Source organism: Lacerta agilis, chromosome 1 (genome assembly GCF_009819535.1).
Source record: "Lacerta agilis isolate rLacAgi1 chromosome 1, rLacAgi1.pri, whole genome shotgun sequence".
In the NCBI taxonomy this organism is placed as follows: Eukaryota; Metazoa; Chordata; class Lepidosauria; order Squamata; family Lacertidae; genus Lacerta; species Lacerta agilis.
Genome location: NC_046312.1, coordinates 108,545,501 through 108,565,021, shown reverse-complemented (window position 1 = coordinate 108,565,021; position 19,521 = coordinate 108,545,501). Strand labels below are relative to the sequence as shown.

General features: G+C 44.2%; 1 protein-coding gene across 1 annotated transcript in view; it reads left to right on the top strand.

Moving 5' to 3' along the window:
* The window catches only part of ITGAV (integrin subunit alpha V), a 65,745-nt gene that overhangs the window by 29,682 nt on the left and 16,542 nt on the right, over nt 1–19,521 (top strand). The window contains exons 4-19 of the mRNA XM_033166765.1: nt 98–212; nt 3,495–3,556; nt 4,982–5,027; nt 6,521–6,646; nt 7,502–7,546; nt 8,135–8,178; nt 8,279–8,335; nt 8,907–8,959; nt 10,799–11,007; nt 12,352–12,543; nt 13,371–13,416; nt 14,149–14,256; nt 15,362–15,420; nt 17,510–17,664; nt 18,031–18,168; nt 18,602–18,669. Of these exons, the coding sequence (XP_033022656.1) occupies nt 98–212; nt 3,495–3,556; nt 4,982–5,027; nt 6,521–6,646; nt 7,502–7,546; nt 8,135–8,178; nt 8,279–8,335; nt 8,907–8,959; nt 10,799–11,007; nt 12,352–12,543; nt 13,371–13,416; nt 14,149–14,256; nt 15,362–15,420; nt 17,510–17,664; nt 18,031–18,168; nt 18,602–18,669 (1,523 nt within the window). The remainder of the gene's footprint in view (nt 1–97; nt 213–3,494; nt 3,557–4,981; nt 5,028–6,520; nt 6,647–7,501; nt 7,547–8,134; nt 8,179–8,278; nt 8,336–8,906; nt 8,960–10,798; nt 11,008–12,351; nt 12,544–13,370; nt 13,417–14,148; nt 14,257–15,361; nt 15,421–17,509; nt 17,665–18,030; nt 18,169–18,601; nt 18,670–19,521) is intronic.

The window sequence follows — 19,521 nt, the reverse complement described above, 5'->3', positions numbered from 1 at the left end:
CCCCCCCCCATTGATTCGCAACCTCTCTCTGCCCTGTGTATAATGCTGGACTTTTAAAAAGAGCTTTCTAAATGCTGCCATTTTGCTTCCCCCGCAGGCATGCGCCCCATTGTACCACTGGAGAACAGAACAGAAAGCAGAGAGGGAACCTGTGGGAACATGTTATCTTCACGACGGGTCCAGAGCTTTTGAATACGCTCCCTGCAGGTCAAGTATGTGGAGAATGTCTTGCTATTGTAATTACAGCCCTGAATCTATTTTCTGTGTGCTGTTGTATTATAGGCACAACTTTAAGGTGTGTGGAAGAAACACACCCACATCCACATCTTTGCAACAGTGATTTAAGGCAGCCTTTTGGGGCCCAAGGGCAATATATAGAAATCTAAGAAACTCTTGTGGTCACCACAAAATGAAAAACTGGCGATGATCAGAACCCTTCTCCCACAAAACAGCAGGAAAAAACACCTAGACACACTCCAAAACAAATACAGCACAAAAGCAGAGAAAGCAGACAATACCCTCCCCAAATACACAAACAACCGAACAAACAAAAAGTTTTTCAAAAAGCTCATTAAAAAACAAACAATCAGAGGGGCAGGAAACCTTGGCAGGCACTTGAGAAGGGGGTATCTGAGAATGCTATGGTGTCACATAGAACGAGGGTGCGTGGTCATAAAAAAACAAAACCTGCGAGACGATAGGATCCACTGCAGATCAATTGAATGCTCAGTCTGGTTCCAAATTTCACAGCACGTAGAAATTTCGTAGTGATCTGAAGATAGAAGTGGAAATAAGATGATAGCAATGATCTGTTGGGCTTGATTCTCTCTTTCATTTTTAATGCGGAGTCACTGCGATGGGACTGTGCCAAATGACTGGGAAGGCTAAGGGCCAAATGACGTGTGACATTATATGTGTGGTTCAGAACTGTATCTTTTTTTTTAAGAAAAACAACAACTATAAATGGCAGCCTCTGTTGAAGGCTAGTCATGACCTTGGTGTGTACGGAAAAGAACAAACCACAGGGGTACTAGGACCACTCCTCCACCCTAAAAAAAAAACAACAACCATTTTTTGGCAAGGTAGGAAAGTTTTTACAATCAGGAGAATAAATGTTTAAATGCTTCCTTGCAAAATAATAATAGCAAGCCCCTTGCCTATGTAACAACTGGTAGGTCTTAGAAAAGGTTACTGGTCTGTATGTACAATATGTGCCGTTGTTTTTTACACATGGAAGCACCCAGCAATATGTTCCAGTAACAGATACATCATGCAGAGCTGCTGATCATATAGCTTGGCTCCAACAGCTGGGATGTAAGCTGCATCCTGTTTGGGCAGAACAATCTACTACAGCCCCTGTGACTTTCCAGGTCACAAAAGGTTATTATTCCAGCTAAGCTGGAACAGCAAACTTGGATATCCAGCTGATTTTGTTTAAAAGGGGGGGGGGGACCCAGTAGGTCCAAATTACTTCCGAACTAGAACAGACGCACTTAGTCCATCCCCAGTGGGGATCAAAATTAACCCTCCGCCCCTGTGTGCACATGCATACTGTCTATTTAAATAGCAAGAGCCCAGAGAGGGAGAGTGCATTCCAGAATCATTCTTAGGATCAAAGGGGCACGGAATGCCCTAAGTGAAATGCGCATTCTGTCGTACACCGCGATACCGATAAGAGACTGTTAGCATTTCTGTTATAAAGCTCTGTATTCAGAGGGATTAACTACATCATAAAAAAGCCTCCTTGGGCTGTCTTGTGGCATGCGAGGGATTAGCTCTGGAATTCCCTTTCTTTTCCTGTTTTAAAGGCAGGCGACATCTCAAAGCTGTTTGTAGGTTGCTGATCTGTAAACAGAGAAGAAAAGCAGCATATACTCACCATGCTAGATTTCGCACTTGACGTGTTTAGAAACAGGCAGCGTGCTTTGAATCGATTGTGTTAGCCTTAACAATAGTGGGGGGGGGGAATATTCTGTTCTGACTAGCGTAGGTCAGGCCTGCGCAGATTATGAGACCCAAAGTCAAATGAACCATATCAGCAGGCCAGAGCCCCACTAAACCTCTTTGTGCTGCCTGGCTGGACTGAGGGGGGGTGGGGAATGGCTAAGCCACAATGGCAGGCCACAATACACATAGCTCAGTTGCATCTGGTGTGACTGGGCAGAGCTCCCCTTCTGATACTGGTGCTTACCCCAGATTACCTTTTCTTTCAGGGGATTGCAGGGTCCCTTCCAACTCTACAATTCTATGGGTCTGGGGTGGAGTCGCCACTTTGGGTTGGGCAAAATACAGGACAGGTCAGGCAAAATAAAGTACGCAGCGGGGTGGGGATTGGGGGGGGCACACACATTTCATGACACCAAATCCTCCCCCCCCCACTCTTTGTGGAGTGGGGGTTCCCTGCATTCTGCCTCCTGACCCCCTCACCACCCAGGCTCTTCCCTTTGACTCACATAGATAGGCAGGGCCATCGGGGGTAGACGGCCAGCTCTCAGGGCGACTTGAGCCACAGCTCGAACCTCTTGCCCATGCTGGCGTAGAAGAAGAGGAGGAGTTTGGATTTGATATCCCGCTTTATCATTACCCGAAGGAGCGACTAACAATCTCTTTTCCCTTCCTCCCCCACAACAAACACTCTGTGAGGTTAGTGGGCCTGAGAGACTTCAGAGAAGTGTGACTAGCCCAAGGTCACCCAGCAGCTGCATGTGGAGGAGCGGAGACGCGAAACCGGTTCACCAGATTACAAGTCTACTGCTCTTAACCACTACACCACACTGGTGTAGGAAGACACTCAAGTGGGGAGGGGGAAAGGAGATGTCAGGGTGGTGGAGGGGGCCAAGCGGCAACAGACCTATGCCATGCTAGACCAGTGGGCAGTGGCTGAGGAGGAGCACCAGTGAGAGAGAAGGAAGGAGGGGCAAAGGAGGGAGAGGAGGTCTCTCCTTCCCCTTCTCTCTATTGTCACTCGCTATTTGTGGCGAAGGGAGGACACTCAGGAGAACCTCTCACACCTGCTTGCTTGCTCAGCTACTGCACAACAGCCCTGCAGTACTTCCAGCTGTGTCTCAAGATACGGTACTTGCTGCCCCCAAAAATGAGCCAGAGCATTGTGGCTCTAAAAACTGGACTAATCCTAGCCTATCCATTAAAGATAATACTTCTAGTCTACATATGAGTAGGCAGTGAGGATGTTCAGCTTCCTGGTGATAGAGGAGCCCACCTGCAAGGGCAGCTCAGCTTTTTAAAGGCTCTCTCTTTTGAGGAAATGACCCCTGACTCTTTCTGGCCAATGGGGAGCCAGCACCAGTTCACCAGGTAGGGCATCTCCCAGGTAAGCATCTTAAGTACCTTTTTTTTTTTAAAGAGAAAAAGAGGAAGTTATGTGACAGCTTGGCTTAGAGCAGTGGTTGGTCCAGATCAGGGTCTTTCTTGCACAGGGATTTGTGTTAAACATCTTCACCATCTATTGTTTCCCATTTCTCTTGTTCTCACAGCAAGCATTGACGCTGAAGGACAGGGCTTTTGTCAAGGTGGATTCAGCATTGACTTTACTCAGGTAGGGAAGCTGTAACTGTATGTATTCCTTTTTTCAGTACCTGACAGCAAAGGAGAAAGAGTCTGTAGAAATCAATTCTATAAAGGCATATCTGTCAGATCAGCTTTTCAAGGGGCTTCTTACACTTCGCTCCTGTTGGCTTAGATGTATACCGGTACTTCTGGAAGTAGCCTGCTAGACAGAAATCATTTATTCAGCTCAGGATTTCAAAGGGCATGTGAGCAAATCAGGGAAGAATTGGAATTAATAAGAAGGAGATGCTATCTCTCCTACTGGGTTAATTCTGCTACAGAATATAACAATGTATTTAAGAATTTCCATTTGCCTTTGTCTTTTAACAACACTAATTAGTCTGAAAATCAGAATACAGTGGTGCCCCGCTAGACGAATGCCTCGCTAGACGAAAAACTCGCTAGACGAAAGGCATTCGCTACCAGAAGGCTGCCCCGCAAGACGAAAAAGTCAATGGCTGCCTCGCAAGACAAAAAAAATTTAATTTTTCGTCGTGAAAACCGCTATTCTTCCTTGGTGCTTCGCTAGACGAAAAAATTGCTAGACGAAGACACTCGCAGAACGAATTATTTTCGTCTAGCGAGGCACCACTGTATATATATGGGTCTCTGTCATTATTTCACTGTGCAACAACAGGTGGAGGGATAGGGGAACTGTGGCATTTCAGGTGTTGCTAAACTACAACTCCCATCATTCCCAACCATTGGCCATGCTGATGGGAGTTGGGAGCCCAGCAACAATTGAAAAGCCACAGCTTCTCCATCTCTGACTTAAAGAACGGAACCTCCACACGCAGAAGCAGTATATCTGATTACTAGATAATGGAGGGGAAAAGAAACAAACAGGAATGATTTTTGCTGTCAACCTCAGCCAGCATGGCCAGTGGTCGGGGATAGTGAGAAGTTGTAGTTCTCAACATTCGGAGGGCATTGGGTTGGATAGCAATTTAAAGAGTTTTGAAGGGCACTGAATACAATTACTGTACCTGGTTTGGATATAGCGCTAAACCATAGTTTAGTGTTACAGGAACGAACCTGCTGGAACCTTAAGGTTTGACACTCCCTCTCCATTTCTGAGGCATGCCAGAGGAGGAGGAAGCATCTGTTTCCTTGTTTAAACTTGCCACAGTTTCTCAGTATGTCCAATCTAGGAACTGCGGTTAGGTTAATTTTTTTTGTACTAAATCATGTTTATGGTTTGCATTCAGAGGGGGATGGGGAGGAGATTGCTTGAAGTATGGAACGTTAAGGTAATTGTGAGGGAGTGTAGAATGACAGTTGGTGGTAATTTGAGCAGTCTGTCTTCCACCAGGCCGAAAAGGTCCCTGTCCCCTGTCTTAGATGTTACAAGAAAAGAAACTTACCGTACATATTTTTTGCCCAGCCTTACTTTTTCCTTCCACTCTTACCCTAGGGAGATAGAGTACTTCTTGGAGGACCTGGAAGTTTTTACTGGCAAGGTGAGACATGGCTGTTAAAAAGCTAACCATTCTATTTAATCTTCTGCTGTCCTCTTAAGGACACGAGCAAAATAAACCATATGCAAGAAGTTTCCTTTCTGGCAAGGTTAATTGAAGAGGGGATGATTTTGAGTGGAGAAGTGGTGACTTTCGCTGTCTGCTGTTTCTCTGCTTCAAACTGTCCCTCCCAGTTGCATTTCCCATTGCAGGTTTCCTGACCCTTGCAAGACTTTACCTTTGCCAGGGGCGAAACTGGGCTTTATTTCACCCAGGTCAAAGACCCATTATGGCACCCCACACACAAGCATTTGTGTACACACAGAGAGAGGTCGGCAGCCTCAGTGACTCCCCTCTGGAGGCTTCACCTAGGGCAAAAAACCCCAGCTTGCCCCCTGTAGCTACAGCACTGCCTTTGCAAGCATGTATTTGGAATTCTGTGGGGATGAAATGCAGCTGTGGGGCATTTGGAGTAATAGAAGGGGAAACCCCTGGCTGTGTTTCTGCTCAAATCCTAAAGTGGCTTTTTCTGGGATGGAGCAGGGTGGATTCCATTGGGGTTTAGTTATACATATTTGCATGTAATGTGTGGTTAGCTCTTGGTTCTTCATGTTGTTGATGAATTAAATGCCTGCCTATGAAAGCTTAAAAGGTAAAGGTAAAGGGCCCCTGACGGTTAAGTCTAGTCACGAACGACTCTGGAGTTGCGACGCTCATCTCGCTTTACTGCCCGAGGGAGCTGACGTTTGTCCACAGAGTTTTTCCAGGTCATGTGGCCAGCATGACTAAGCCGCTTCTGGTGAAACCAGAGCAGTGCACGGAAACGCTGTTTACCTTCCCGCCGGAGCGTTACCTATTTATCTACTTGCACTTTGATGTGCTTACGAACTGCTAGGTTGGCAGGAGCTGGGACCGAGCAACGGGAGCTCACCCTGTCGTGGGGATTCGAACCACCGACCTTCCGATCGGCAAGCCCAAGGCTCAGTGGTTTACACCACAATGCCACCCACTTATGCTGCCATAAATATGTTGGGGTTTGATTGGACTAAGTTGTTACTTGTTAGGAATGAGTTCTGCTCACTCAATGGGTCTCCCCTCTTCCTTACCCCACAACCCTGGAATCTGCTTCAGGGGATTGGGAGGAACCCCCAGAACAGGTTTAGGGGGAACAGAAGAGGCAAACACCCGTCATGTGAGCGCACCTCATTCCCCATGTGCATAACCCACCTTGTGCTATGTTGAATTCCACCCTCCCTCTTCAAAGCACCACAAGATTCCTTGTATTTTTTTTAATGCAGATTAATGTGTCTGTCATTATAGAATATTTCTTCTCAGTAACTATCAATTTAATAAAGAAGTTGTGTCAGGTTGCTTATTTTTACTCCCAGCTCCTTGCTTCCATTTGTCTTTTTCTAATGTGAACTAGGAGACTGCAAATATCGTCTAATAGCTCCGTCTGTGTTTTTATGTCCCCTCCTCTTCTTGGTACCCAACAGGCCAGCTCATTTCTGATAAAGTGGCTGAGATTGTGTCAAAATACAACCCTAAAGTCTACACTACCAAGTATGACAGCCAGTTAGCAACGCGGTCGGCCAATGCTGCTTTCGACGACAGCTACTTGGGTAGGTTACTTGAGAGTAAAACACTAGTAAAAATTGTGTTCCTAGTAAGACTAAGCCTGAGGTTCTTCATTCCTCCCTCCCCATCCAGTGATGTTAGTGAAATCTAGTGGCAGGCAGATGCCAAATTGCCCCTAGGAATGACAGTATGGCCTGGTTCACCCATAATGCAAAGCAATTGTTTAAGCCGTGGTTTGTAAAACAAATCACGAGTTAATGATGAACTGTGCCACAGATGATCAGGTAAACCATGGCTTGTTTCTCCAAAGTTTGTTTTGCTTTCTAGCTGCTCTTGCCTCACACATTGGTGGTTTGGTGAGTTTCTAGGGCAGAGCTTTCCAAACTTTGCATATTGGTGACACACTTTTAGGCATGCATCATTTCGCAACACAGTTTTACTAGCAAACCAGAGGTTAAATTCACCCCTTTCCAGCCCCGGAAGGAGTGCGGGGAGTGTTTGCACGACACACCTACACACTGCAGCCGACACACTAACGTGTCGCGACACACAGTTTGGAAAGCTTTGTTCTTTGTTTTCAACCTTTTTGAGTCCATGGCTTCCCTAACCAGCTACATTCTGCCTGCAGCACCCCTGAGGGGCTCACCCCTTGCCTGCGAAGCCGGCAGCCTCTCTGAGCCTTTCTGTCCCTGGTCTCTGAGCCACCAGCACCTCCTCCCCCCCCCCCCCATCAAGCAAAAGTAGGAAGATCGGATTAGCTAATTAGGATGGCTTAAATTTAAGCAGCCAGATTGACAGACCTGAATAGATGCAGGGAAAACTGCCTCTTGATATTTATTTAAGGTTGTAATAGGTCATGTGCATTGATAAGTCATGATTACCCCTTTCATGTTTGACAGGTTATTCAGTAGCTGTGGGAGATTTCAGCCATGATGGCATAGAAGGTATGGCTTATTAACTTTTGCTCCCTGTTTGGTAAGATTTTGCTTGCCCCAGTTCCATTATTGATTGCCAGTATCTCACCTCTCACCCCTGTTTTGCGAGTCTTTGGTAAATTTTAAGCACTATTTAGTAGGGATTGTGGGGCTTCTGCACAGCTCCTAGCTCCATCACCTAGTCGCCTAGTTAAAGCTACAGTCTTGCAGCTCGTTGCTAGAGGATAAAGTCAAGAACCAGGCAGAGGGCCTTCTCGGTAGTGGCACCCACCCTTTGGAACGCCCTCCCACCAGATGTCAAAGAAAAAAAACAACTACCAGACCTTTAGAAGACATCTGAAGGCAGCCCTGTTTAGGGAGGCTTCTAATGTTTAATAGATTATTGCATTTTAATGTTCTGTTGGAAGCCACCCAGAGTGGCTGGGGAAACCCAGCCAGATGAGCAGGGTATAAATAATAAATTAGTAGTAGTAGTAGTAGTAGTAGTAGTAGTAGTAGTAGTACAACTATTGGCAGAATGGCGGCCTAAATGGAAAATGTTTCTGAAGGTCATTGACTACTATCCATACAGGTCATGTCGTATTTTTTTATTTTCAGATTTTGTCTCTGGGGTCCCAAGAGCAGCAAGAACTTTGGGCATGGTAAGGAACTTACATAATATACTTTTAACAGCTGGTATTATCCCAGCAACTTCTAAAATATTGTGCAGTGCAGATGTTAAGTTATATCTTTCTCATGCAGGTGTCTATTTATAATGGAGACACCATGGCGTCCATGTATAACTTTACTGGAGAGCAGGTATGGTTTTCTCTGCAATGTTTTGATTTACATTACCTGCCTTTGGTTAGTGGAATCTAGGTGTTATAAATTCACAAAGTAGCCTACAGCAAGTCGGAGAAGGTGGATTTAGGAGTTGTTTTTAAGAACAGGGAATCATATATGGTTGGTGACCAAGTGTGCCTGAAATCAGTGGGATTATTTTGAAATAAAGAGCTGCTCTTTGGTTAGAGAAATCCTCTTTCATGATTAATTATAGGGGGGGCATATTTTAGCTTAAAGGGACCACATGACAGTTGTGGGTGGAGCCAGAGGCAAAAGTGGCAGGAGTAATCCAAAGCCTTTAAAGAATCCATGGCAAGGGACCTTTTTTAAACAGTTTTTAAAAAAAAAAAAAAAAAAAACACCATCTTTATTATAAGAAAGAAATAATATTCCAAATTAACATATACAGTACAGCTAAACACATCCCAGATGCAAGTGAGGAGAAGCAAGGGAGCTTTTATTGAGGGGGCAGTCACTATTTCCAAAATATCTTTACTGAAGTATTTACATAAAATGCAACATTTTCCTGTTTAATCTTGTCTCCCAGATGGCTGCATATTTTGGATATTCTGTAGCTGCCACAGATATCAATGGGGATGAGTAAGTGATGCTTTTTTTTCATTCTTCCTGGAAAGAATTGCTTGCCTTTAAGAAAAAAATCTTGTTTAGGATAAAAATAGAAGATTTGAAAGGAGTAATTGAAAGCCAATGACGCACGCAGAGTTTCTTCTGCTGGCTTGTTCTGCTGGGGTCCCTGCATGCATCTTATCTGAAGTGCTTGGTATATAAATCTCTAAACATTTCATGCATGGCTTAATCGTCCTGTGAAGACATTGTACATAGTACAGCTATGAATCCCTCGAGAGTGGCGTGCTTGTAATTCTAGAGGTTCCTAAGCACAGATCTTGTCTCATCATCCCTTTCTCCCACGCAACTCCCTCAATTCTTTATCTCACTTCTTCCTTTATTTTCCCTTTCCTCGCCTCTCGTTCCTTGTGTTAGGTATATCTGACAGATGCCCTTTTGAGAATGAATGACACAGCTCGTTTTGTGGGATAGATTAGCCGGTTTTCTTTTAAATCATACTGTGTGATGACACATTTAAATGTCTTCTGGCATTCTAATTGCTCTCGGTGTATTTGGGCAGAAAATTTTGGGTTATATCCATGGTTACTCATACTCAGAGCTGATCCCCTGAAATTAATGGACATGATTAACTTAGGCCCAGTAATTTAAACGAGCCTGCTCTGAGGTGAAATCTACACACATATAAAAAAACACTTTGAAATGTTTTTTTTTTAAAAATGATTTGAAAAATATAGTGAATTTGACATAGCTCAACATCACCACCTAGTGTCACATTTGTATAATGCACATTACAACACACTTGGAACGTTTTGTTTGCAGCTGTATAGCTGAGTCCTAAGTAGAATTTAGTTGGCTACAACCCGTTGGCTACGCTGCATACATGGTGAAGCTTTTCTACCTCCCCACCCTACAGAAAAGTGACCCCTCCAGAACGCCATTCCAGAAAAACACTACAGGCTGTCACTGGAGGGAAACTGGCAAAGCCCACACACCCCTTAACTGTGTGGGTGAATGGGTTCTGTGCATGCACACAGGACTTTTGGAATCTTCACTTTTTTAAAGAAGAGTTTGGATTTGATATCCCGCTTTCTCACTACCCGAAGGAGTCTCAAAGCGGCTAACATTCTCCTTTCCCTTCCTCCCCCACAACAAACACTCTGTGGGGTGAGTGGGGCTGAGAGACTTCAAAGAAGTGTGACTAGCCCAAGGTCACCCAGCAGCTGCATGTGGAGGAGCGGAGACACGAACCCGGTTCACCAGATTACGAGTCTGCTGCTCTTAACTACTACACCATGCTGGCTAAATTATTAAGCCAAAGGAACAAAACTAAAAACATACATTGGGTATGATCTGCTCAGCATTAGGCACCTGCAATTTTCATAGTTTTCAAACCATCAAACCTTTGAACCTTAAAAGTACTTCACTTGAACCTATAGTTCTAAGAATGTTTCTAGACAGGTGTTTATTGTAGGACTGGGGTTCCTCACGCATGCACATATTTTTCAGGATCCACATTACACTGTTGCTATCAAAATGCCAGCCCATATTTCTTTCCCTTTTAATCCGGATTTAAGAACATAAAAATAGTCTGCTGGGTCAAGCCAATGGCCCATCTAGTCCAGCATCCTGTTCTCACAGTGGCCAACCAGGTGCTTGAACAGAACAAGGGCAGATCATGAGCACATTAGCACTCGTGGGAGAAAATATAGTAAGTTGAAGAAACCTTTTTGCCAGTGACACATTTGTGATATCTCTCTGACCAGGTTGCACTCCTATGGAAGCACCTTCAACGTAGGGATTTTTGCAGTGACTGAAATACTTGATCTCTTCCCCCTCTCTCTTTTTCTTCAGTTACGCAGATCTACTCATAGGAGCCCCACTCTTTATGGATCGTGGTTCTGACGGCAAACTTCTTGAAGTGGGACAGGTTTCCGTTTATCTCCAACAAGCATCTGGAGGCTTTCAGAGTCAGGCCATGAAGCTGAATGGCTTCGAGGTTTTTGCAAGGTTCAGCAGTTCAATCGCACCTTTGGGAGATCTCGATCAGGACGGCTTCAATGGTAAAGCATTGGGTCATTGGGAGGAATTCGATATTACATTGTTTTGATCATTCTGTCAACACAAGCATATCTACTTGTCAGCTGGAATGATCCCCCCCTCTCCTCCCCCCTACATATGTTTTCTGGTGGGTTCTCCTGACCCTACAGAGTGGATTTGAGGAAGGAGTGGGAAAGCCTATACAGAAACTTCCTCCCCACCCCAAGGCCTCTAACCTTTAATTTTCAGACCCACAGCAGAAACCCTTTACACTTCAAATACAATTTATGTTGAAGCATTATTGCGTTTCTGAGGCAGAGATACCAGTGCAAGCCGAGCCTTTTTGAGGAGGTTCAAACACTCATTGACTCAGCGGTATTTGCCTCATGTTGCTGAGTCCATCCCAGTCGACCGCATGGTGCAAAACTGAATTGGCAGGAAAAAGTCCACGGATCTGAACAGAATACAAAGCCTTCTACTCAGTGGAGGCTAGTCCATCAGGGACGTGGGTGGCACTGTGGTCTAAACCACTGAGCCTCTTGGGCTTGCTGATTGGAAGGTTGGCGGTTTGAATCCCTGTGACGGAGTGAGCTCCTGTTGCTCTGTCCCAGCTCCTGCCTAACAGTTCAAAAGCTCCCCATAACAGTTCAAAAGCATACCAGTGCAAGTAGATAAATAGGTACTGCTCTGGCAGGAAGGTAAACGGCATTTCCATGTGCTCTGGCTCCCATCACAGTGTCCCATTGCGCCAGAAGCGGTTTAGCCATGCTGGCCACATGACCTGGAAAGCTGTCTGGACAAACGCCGGCTACCTCAGCCTGAAAGCGAGATGAGTGCCGCAACCGCATAGTCGCCTTTGACTGGACTTAACCGTCCAGGGGTCCTTTACCTTTACCTTTAGTCCATTATGACAAATGGAGCACTGTTCCACCAACCTGAGTCTGACCTCATTCAGCCATTCACCACGTTCAAGCCTTCCTCCTTACAACCAACTCAGGGGTGGAACAGTCACCTTCCTCTTCCTTTAGTCTCCGTGCTGCTCTTGTAGAACTCAACAGGGGGAGGGATGGGGATGAAACTGGAATTAGTGGGCTCTGCATATTATTGACTCAGGCTCCGCCTGTCATTGGTGGCCCTGTCTTTTGCCAATGGGCATAAGCCAGCAATACTCCCACTGACTCATATGTCTAGATTCAGGTAGGTAGCCATGTTGGTCTGATGCAGTCAAAATAAAAATAAATAAAATTGTCTAGTAGCAACTATAGACCAACTAACTTGACTCATATGTGTTACTGCAGAATCGTCTAGTATATATTTTGATTTCTTTCTATTTGGATATGCTAAAGATTCTTTTTTGTTGCTTGTAGACATTGCAGTTGCTGCCCCTTATGGTGGAGAAGACAAGAAAGGGCTGGTTTACATCTACAATGGGAGAGCTACAGGTTTGAACGGGATGCCATCTCAGGTCCTTGAAGGACAATGGGCCTCTGAGACAATGCCACCAAGCTTTGGATACTCACTGAAAGGAGCTACCGACGTGGACAAAAATGGCTACCCAGGTGATCTTTCATAATAGCAATGCCGGTTCCTGTATCTTGTAAACTAATCCCAACATTTATTTCACAGGGAGGAGCTCAATTCAGAACTGCGTAAGAAAAAGAGATTCCATGGGGTTTTGATCTTTACTAGGGATGAATAGATTCTCTCAGTTCTACTCTGTTAGCATCCTGACATTATGATATCTCTTGGATTCTACACCACTTGTATTCTGGGGTGAATTTCAGATTTCAGAATATCTGCAATTTCAGAATATTTGCAAAATCCCCCACCATTTGTTCTCCTCTGGAAATATAGTGGAATTATAAAATAAAATAAAATAAAACAAACAACATCACTTTTAAAGAGTTTTATAGTTATATAAAAAACACTCCACAAACCTTAGCACTTTGAACAATTGAACAAAGAAAAATAATAATTTCAGGAATATTTGACGGAAGGAAGAAGAGTTTCTTTTCATTTTTCTATTTGCTTTTGATATATTTGTGATTGGATATAGGCAGGGAAAGAAGCAATAATTCTCTGTTCAATCAGCTTGCAAAATTCCAAAAACATATCTCTAGAAGAATAATGGATCTCTACCTTTTTGTGTTTGTATAAACATGTCTGGCAAAGCAGCTCCTTAAAATCTTAAGACAGAATCCAGCAGATTTAGGTTCCATAAGCATTCCCAATCTTATCCTTTTGCATCCATGTTTAAATGTTTACCTACTTCAGCAGAAGCACTTGCTCATGTACTAGAGACCTGTTGCTAATCAGAGAACTGTGAGCTTTAACGTTAAAAAAAAGTCTCAAATCTAAAAAACGAATTATTTTATTCTATTTCCAGACTTGATTGTAGGTGCTTTTGGTGCTGACAAAGTTGCCTTATACAGGTAAGTGCTCAAAATTAAATCAGAATGGAAAAGCCCAATGATATTTTCATTTTACTGAGGAGTGAAGTTTGCTTCACTATTAGAGGTGTTGCCTTTCTCTAGCTTCATGGTCTCCACAGGAATATCAGGGTGAGGAATGGGCAATGGCTTGCAAGCAAGGGGCACAATGTTCTGTTCTCTGGGTGTTCTGTTATTTCCTCCATGTTGCACACAGCTACCTCCATGCATGCCAGCCTCTGGCCAGCAGCTGAGCTTAGTAGCAGCTACCAACTAGGCTGCAATCACAAATCTGGGTTTAAGCATCAGCAGCGTGAGTGGTTTGCAATCAGCCGGTTTGCAATCATAATCCCTGATCCATAGGACTGAGTGGACATTCTGCCTGTATGTCTCCAGTGACCTTCACCAGTGGGGGAGCTCTCCCACCATGAAGGCCCCACTGCAGCATTGGAAAGCGCAGCAGTAGAGGAAACACCACCGCCAGGGGTGGTCAAACTGGGAGTAGCTACTATAAGGTCACTGCTACAGTAGTGGGGCAGTGCAGGCTGGCCAGTCTGTTCCCTGCAAAAGGGCCCAATTAGGACCCCAGGCTGATGCAGATGTAGCAGATAATCCACCAGCCCCAGTTAGGACAAGTCTACTCAGAGGTAGGCCCCACTGAGCCTAAAAAAAGAGGACAAGGTGGTTCTTTCATGCAGTAACCCTGTTTTGCTTACTATTTGGTTCTTTTCAAAGGGCACGACCAGTCATTACAGTAAATGCTGGACTAGAGGTCACCCCAACCATTCTAAATCCGGAAGACAAATCCTGTGAACTGAATGAAAATGGCCAGAAGGTTTCGTGGTAAGATGACTCGTTTGTATTTTGAAATGGAATCTCTAAATGTTTTTGAGCCTCTTCAGTCAATCAAAGGAGGCCATGAGAGACAAGGGGAAAAGGGAATGTGTTTCCCCACACTTCCTGGCCTTATCCAAGGGAGCAAAGGGCACAATTTCCTCCTCAGTGAGGTCCATAGCGTGTGGATGCTCCAAAGAAGCAAGCATACATACAAATCCTTCCTTGATGTTTAAGAAACGGTCAAAGGCTCTTCCCAGGTGGGAAACTTAAGTGGATTCATTGTGTAATGTTATACGGTCCCATCGGAAGCATGGACAGCTTTGCAAACATGTCATATTCTAAGCCCTTTCCAAAAGCAGGAAGAGCCTATCAACAGAACCAGCTAAATGGAAGGGTGTTCACCCCATTGGGAGAATGTACTCTAGCCGTCCCCGCCTCCATGGACAAGTCCTGGAAGGATGTGGAAAGGAAGTGAGTTGCTTGTGCTTCGTGTCTTGCCAATTCTTTTGAATGGCCAACATAGTTCTTGCACTCCTCCAAGTGCAATTTTATGGGAAACTCCATTTTGCCTTTATAAGAGTGAGGACCGACCTTACTGGTATGGGGGAGGCATACCAGTAATGGGCAGCAACAATGAGGTGTTGAGGAACATAGCTTTGTGTGCTACACAGCCTGCCCTGCGCACACACACATACACACATAGCCAGGCTAGCCTGCTGCCTTCAGATGTGGTGCTGAAATGTTAAACTGGCGATTTAGTTGGCCTAAGTACATGGAATTTGGGAAGCTTCTGCCTCAGGCAGCAAAAAGTCTTGGACCAGCCCTAATTAGAACTCAGTTATAGCAGTAAAATCTTACCAAAATAGATAAACTAAGCTCTTAAGAAAGTATATTTAATAACCAGGAGCTGAAGGAAGCAGTGGAGGGAACTTTTTAAAGTTTCTTTAAACCCAACAACACCGACCAAGGAATTTGCACATGCAACTAGATCTTATTAACAGTCATGAAAGGGTAGGTCTGGAAGCTCACTTCTGCTAATCAATAGACGTAGCTTGAGCTTCAGGTACAAAATGTGTTTTGTTTTTAAATGTTCTCTAATTTTCCCCAACAGTTTTAAAGTAAAGTTCTGCTTGAAAGCGGATGGCAAAGGAAGTCTTCCCAGGGACCTCAGTAAGTTCCTCAGTTGATTTACTTATCATGCACTTCAGATCTGCTCATATTATCAGCAGACGTTCAGTGGCAATAATTTAAATCTTTGGCTGTTCAAAGCCCCATTGGTATCAGACACATGCAAAACCCGTGCCCCTTTTAAATCTTCTGGCTCAGACTTCACACCGCTGTTCTTCTCATTGTATGGGAGGCAACTTTGTATTGGTCTGCTAGCTGGAAAAACCTCCTTCTCTGATGAATTGGTCAGAGAATCCCGGAAAATGGGCCTGTCTGGTCTCAAATATGGGGTTCCCTCGGTGGTTTAAAGAAGCATGGAAGTATCAGGGAGCACAGCAGTAAGTTACTGGCTGGCAAAGTTGTGAAAATTGTGTGGCACACAATGAGATGAGAGTTGAAGAAGACTAAGTGACCGTTGATTGCATCCAGTGGAGCTATCCTGTTTGCACAGAGACTTCCACTTGCTCTGTGGAACTTGCCCTCCTTCTCCTTCCCTTGTGAGTCCCCCGCCCCAATCTTTGCTGGGGTTCCCCCAACTCTCCCTAGCAGATTTGATAGTGGGGCACAGGGAGTGGAGAGCAAAGGGAAGTTCAGCTGTGCAAGAGAAGTCCGTGTGCAAATAGGATGACATCATTGAGTGCAACCCTTTATGTGTAGTTGCTCCTGGGTCTGGAGTGGGGCACATTTTGCACAGATGCCATAGTGCCTAAGAAGACCTCATTTCCACAAACAGCAGCTGCAGTGATAAACCTGTTTCTGAGATGCATCACTCTAAGCTGCAGTCGAGATTTCACATGATGAGTAAAACGTTCCTCTGTCCATAATGAATTAAGAAAAAAATGTTTAAAAGTACTCCCCCCCCAAAAAAAAAAACAGAGTCCTTTCTGTTGGGGATAATTCAGACTGAAATTCCCAGGTGTCAAAAAAATGTTATTTATGTATGCTAGTACTGCGGCCCGTGTTTTGTTAGCCCAAAAATGGAAAAAGAGCAAGTTCCCAACCAAAGAAGAACGGCAACTTAAGTTGACAGAATATGCACAACTTGCAGACCTAACATATGGAATAAGACAAAAAAAAAATTCCTTCCAGTAGCACCTTAGAGACCAGCTAAGTTTGTTCTTGGTATGAGCTTTCGTGTGCATGCACACTTCTTCAGATACCTTCGTGCATGCACACAAAAGCTCATACCAAGAACAAACTTAGTTGGTCTCTAAGGTGCTACTAGAAGGATTTTTTTTTTTTTTTACTATGGCAGACCAACACAGCTACCTACCTGTAACTGGAAATATGGAATAAGAGAACAAGAAGAACATACGTTTAGAGAGGATTGGAAAACGTTTATTGAATATATGGGAAATAATTGTATACAGCTGAAAATGCTGGTTGCATTGAGATAAATTCAACAGTGTAAGAAAGTTTTGATGGATGCAATAATGGAATACTGAATAGTATAGTTTTTGTAAAATTTGCAGGGATTTATGATATGTAAAATGAAACATGGAAAGAGAAGAAGGGAAGTCACTGATATCTTAAGGATGTAAGACGAGTATTTTAAATTGTAAAACAGAAAATTCAATACAAAAATTATATAAAAAAACAACGTTCCTCTGCAGAGGAAAAACCATTTGCATTTAGAAAAAGCTAGCATGTTGGGATAAGGCTAGGCTAGAATGAACCACCTCGTATCTGGTCTGTGAGAACAAGCCCTAAGGGATTGTAAGACATGCTGGGAAGTTAAGAGACAGGAATGGAACATCCCCACTGAGCAACAGTCAATCCAGGAGACCTGAGACAGCAGTGGAAACAAAGAGCAATGAGAGTCAGTGCCATGCAGGCGAATAGTTGCTGACTAGCTGGCAGAACTGGGTAGTGGTATGGGCACTGAAGTTAGCAGCCTGTGCTGGCAGTCTTTGTCATCACCCCCATTCCTGGATGGTCCTGATTCTCTAGGCCACTGCTCAGCCACAGCATCTCTTCCAGCTCAGCATCCTGCCTTACCAGCTGCTGCTGCTGCTGCTGCTGCTGCTGCTGCAGTAAGGCACGGCAAGACGTGAGCATTGCTTGACTAAATTGCCTTTTCCTTTGGTGGCAGCTTTCCATGTGGAGCTGCTGTTGGACAAACTGAAGCAAAAAGGTGCCATCAGGAGGGCGCTGTTTCTCCACAACAGGCAACCAGTCCACTCGAAGAACATGACCGTCCCCAAAGGGGGTCGAATGAGCTGTGAAGAACTTCAGGCATTTTTAAGGGTAAGAGGACCGCAACCCACCCACCTCCTGCCTTCTTGCTGTATGTAGGGTTAACGTTATTGATGTCCAGAATCGGGGAGAGCCCTATCTGGAGTGACAGGAATCGAACTTGGAACTTTCTGCATGCAGAGCAGATGCTCTGCCTCATGGCTACAGCCCGTCTCTTTTCTCCAAAATAATTTACAAATTTCTGCCCCTAATTTTCTTGTTGTTGTTGTTGTTGTTGTTTAATTCCATCCAATATTGTTTCCATTAAAGCGGTAGATAGCCACAAGCCTTCCCAGCAGATGTTTGATTGAATTTCATTCCAGTATAATCGTGCAGTTTTCGTTTTCTAAAAGCAACTCCATTTTTGTTCTCCCTTAGGACGACTCCGAATTTAGAGACAAGCTTACTCCAATCACCATATTCATGGAATATCAGCTAGATTACAAAACGGCTATGGACTCTACTGGCTTGCAGCCCATCCTCAACCAGTTCACTCCTGCAAACGTTAGCAGACAGGTACAGCGCTGAGAGATTTAATGGCAAAACGTACTTTTGCATCGGCAAGTTCTCCTCAAGTTAATTTTCACGGTTGTTCTTTTAAATGTTTGAAAACACACACACACAAGCACAAGTTACTTTGTTCCTTGGATGTGGCATTGCAGTGAAGTTTAAAATTCATTCTCCATAATACAGAAGAATGTGTTCTGTAACAGTTCCCCTCTGTCATTTGCCCTTTTCAGTGCCGGATAGCAGGTGTATGCTGTTCAAAAAGCAAGGAAGCTGCAAATTTGCCCTTTGCTACTCTCCCTCTTTCATAGTTTCATGTTCGTAGTGCTAACTTTCCCACATAGGGTAAAAGCATGGCGTATACAATGCATACATATTCTGATAGTCTGAACAATTCAAATATCATATACGTAATTATTACTATTGTTATTTACATATTTAGGCTCATATTCTTCTGGACTGTGGCGAGGACAATGTCTGTCGTCCGGACTTGCAAGTGGCTGTGCACAGGTAGAGTCTAACTCTTCTGCAAAATGGACAATTAGTACAGTAAAGACATTTGAACCAGTTCAGACAATCTCACTAAGATATGAGCAAGCCTTTCTCCCACACGTGCAGCCCCATTACTCCTTCTTTTCTGATACGAGTATTAAGGAATCTTCTGATTAACCATGGTTTCCTGTTCCACCTGAACCAAGAAACCGTGGCTGCTAGCTTCAGGAAAAAGCTAAGACACTGAACCAACTTCAAACCATGGTTCAATATCATGGCTTGTTCTAAAGCCAGTAACCATTGTTTCATGGTTTCGGCAAAATGAGAAACTTTGATTAATTAGAGGTTCCTTGGTTTGATTGCTTGTGCTGTGAAGGTCAGAACAAAGGGACTGTGCACATGGATGGGCTCTTCCATGTTCATAAAGATGGTGTAAAATTTGTTTCCCACATTAGTTACTGCTAAATAAAGGGGTGGTTCTGTGTCATTTTATCCAGCAGATGGCAGTGCTGTTTCTATACTGTACTGTATGTTTTGTGAGGCCTAGCTCTTTATGATTAGTTTACATCTAGGCAGGCCAAATACAATAGATTTTTGTATCTTTGCCAAGCTGCACGTACCCACAGTCCCTCTTCTGCGCAGCAAAAGGCCCTCTTTATGCTTTTGAGTTCTGAGAAGACTAGGTGATCCTCAAGAATCTACAATTCTGTGATTCTCTGACCTGTCTGTTTAGCTGGAAACAGCACGATACCAAAATGTTCAGTTGTTTCTGCACAGTTCTGCCAATGTGTAGCATGACCTTGGCAGTTTACAAATGAAGTTGTTCCTGGGAGCACCTAGGAGAAGTGTTGCCACAGGTTCTTTCAAACG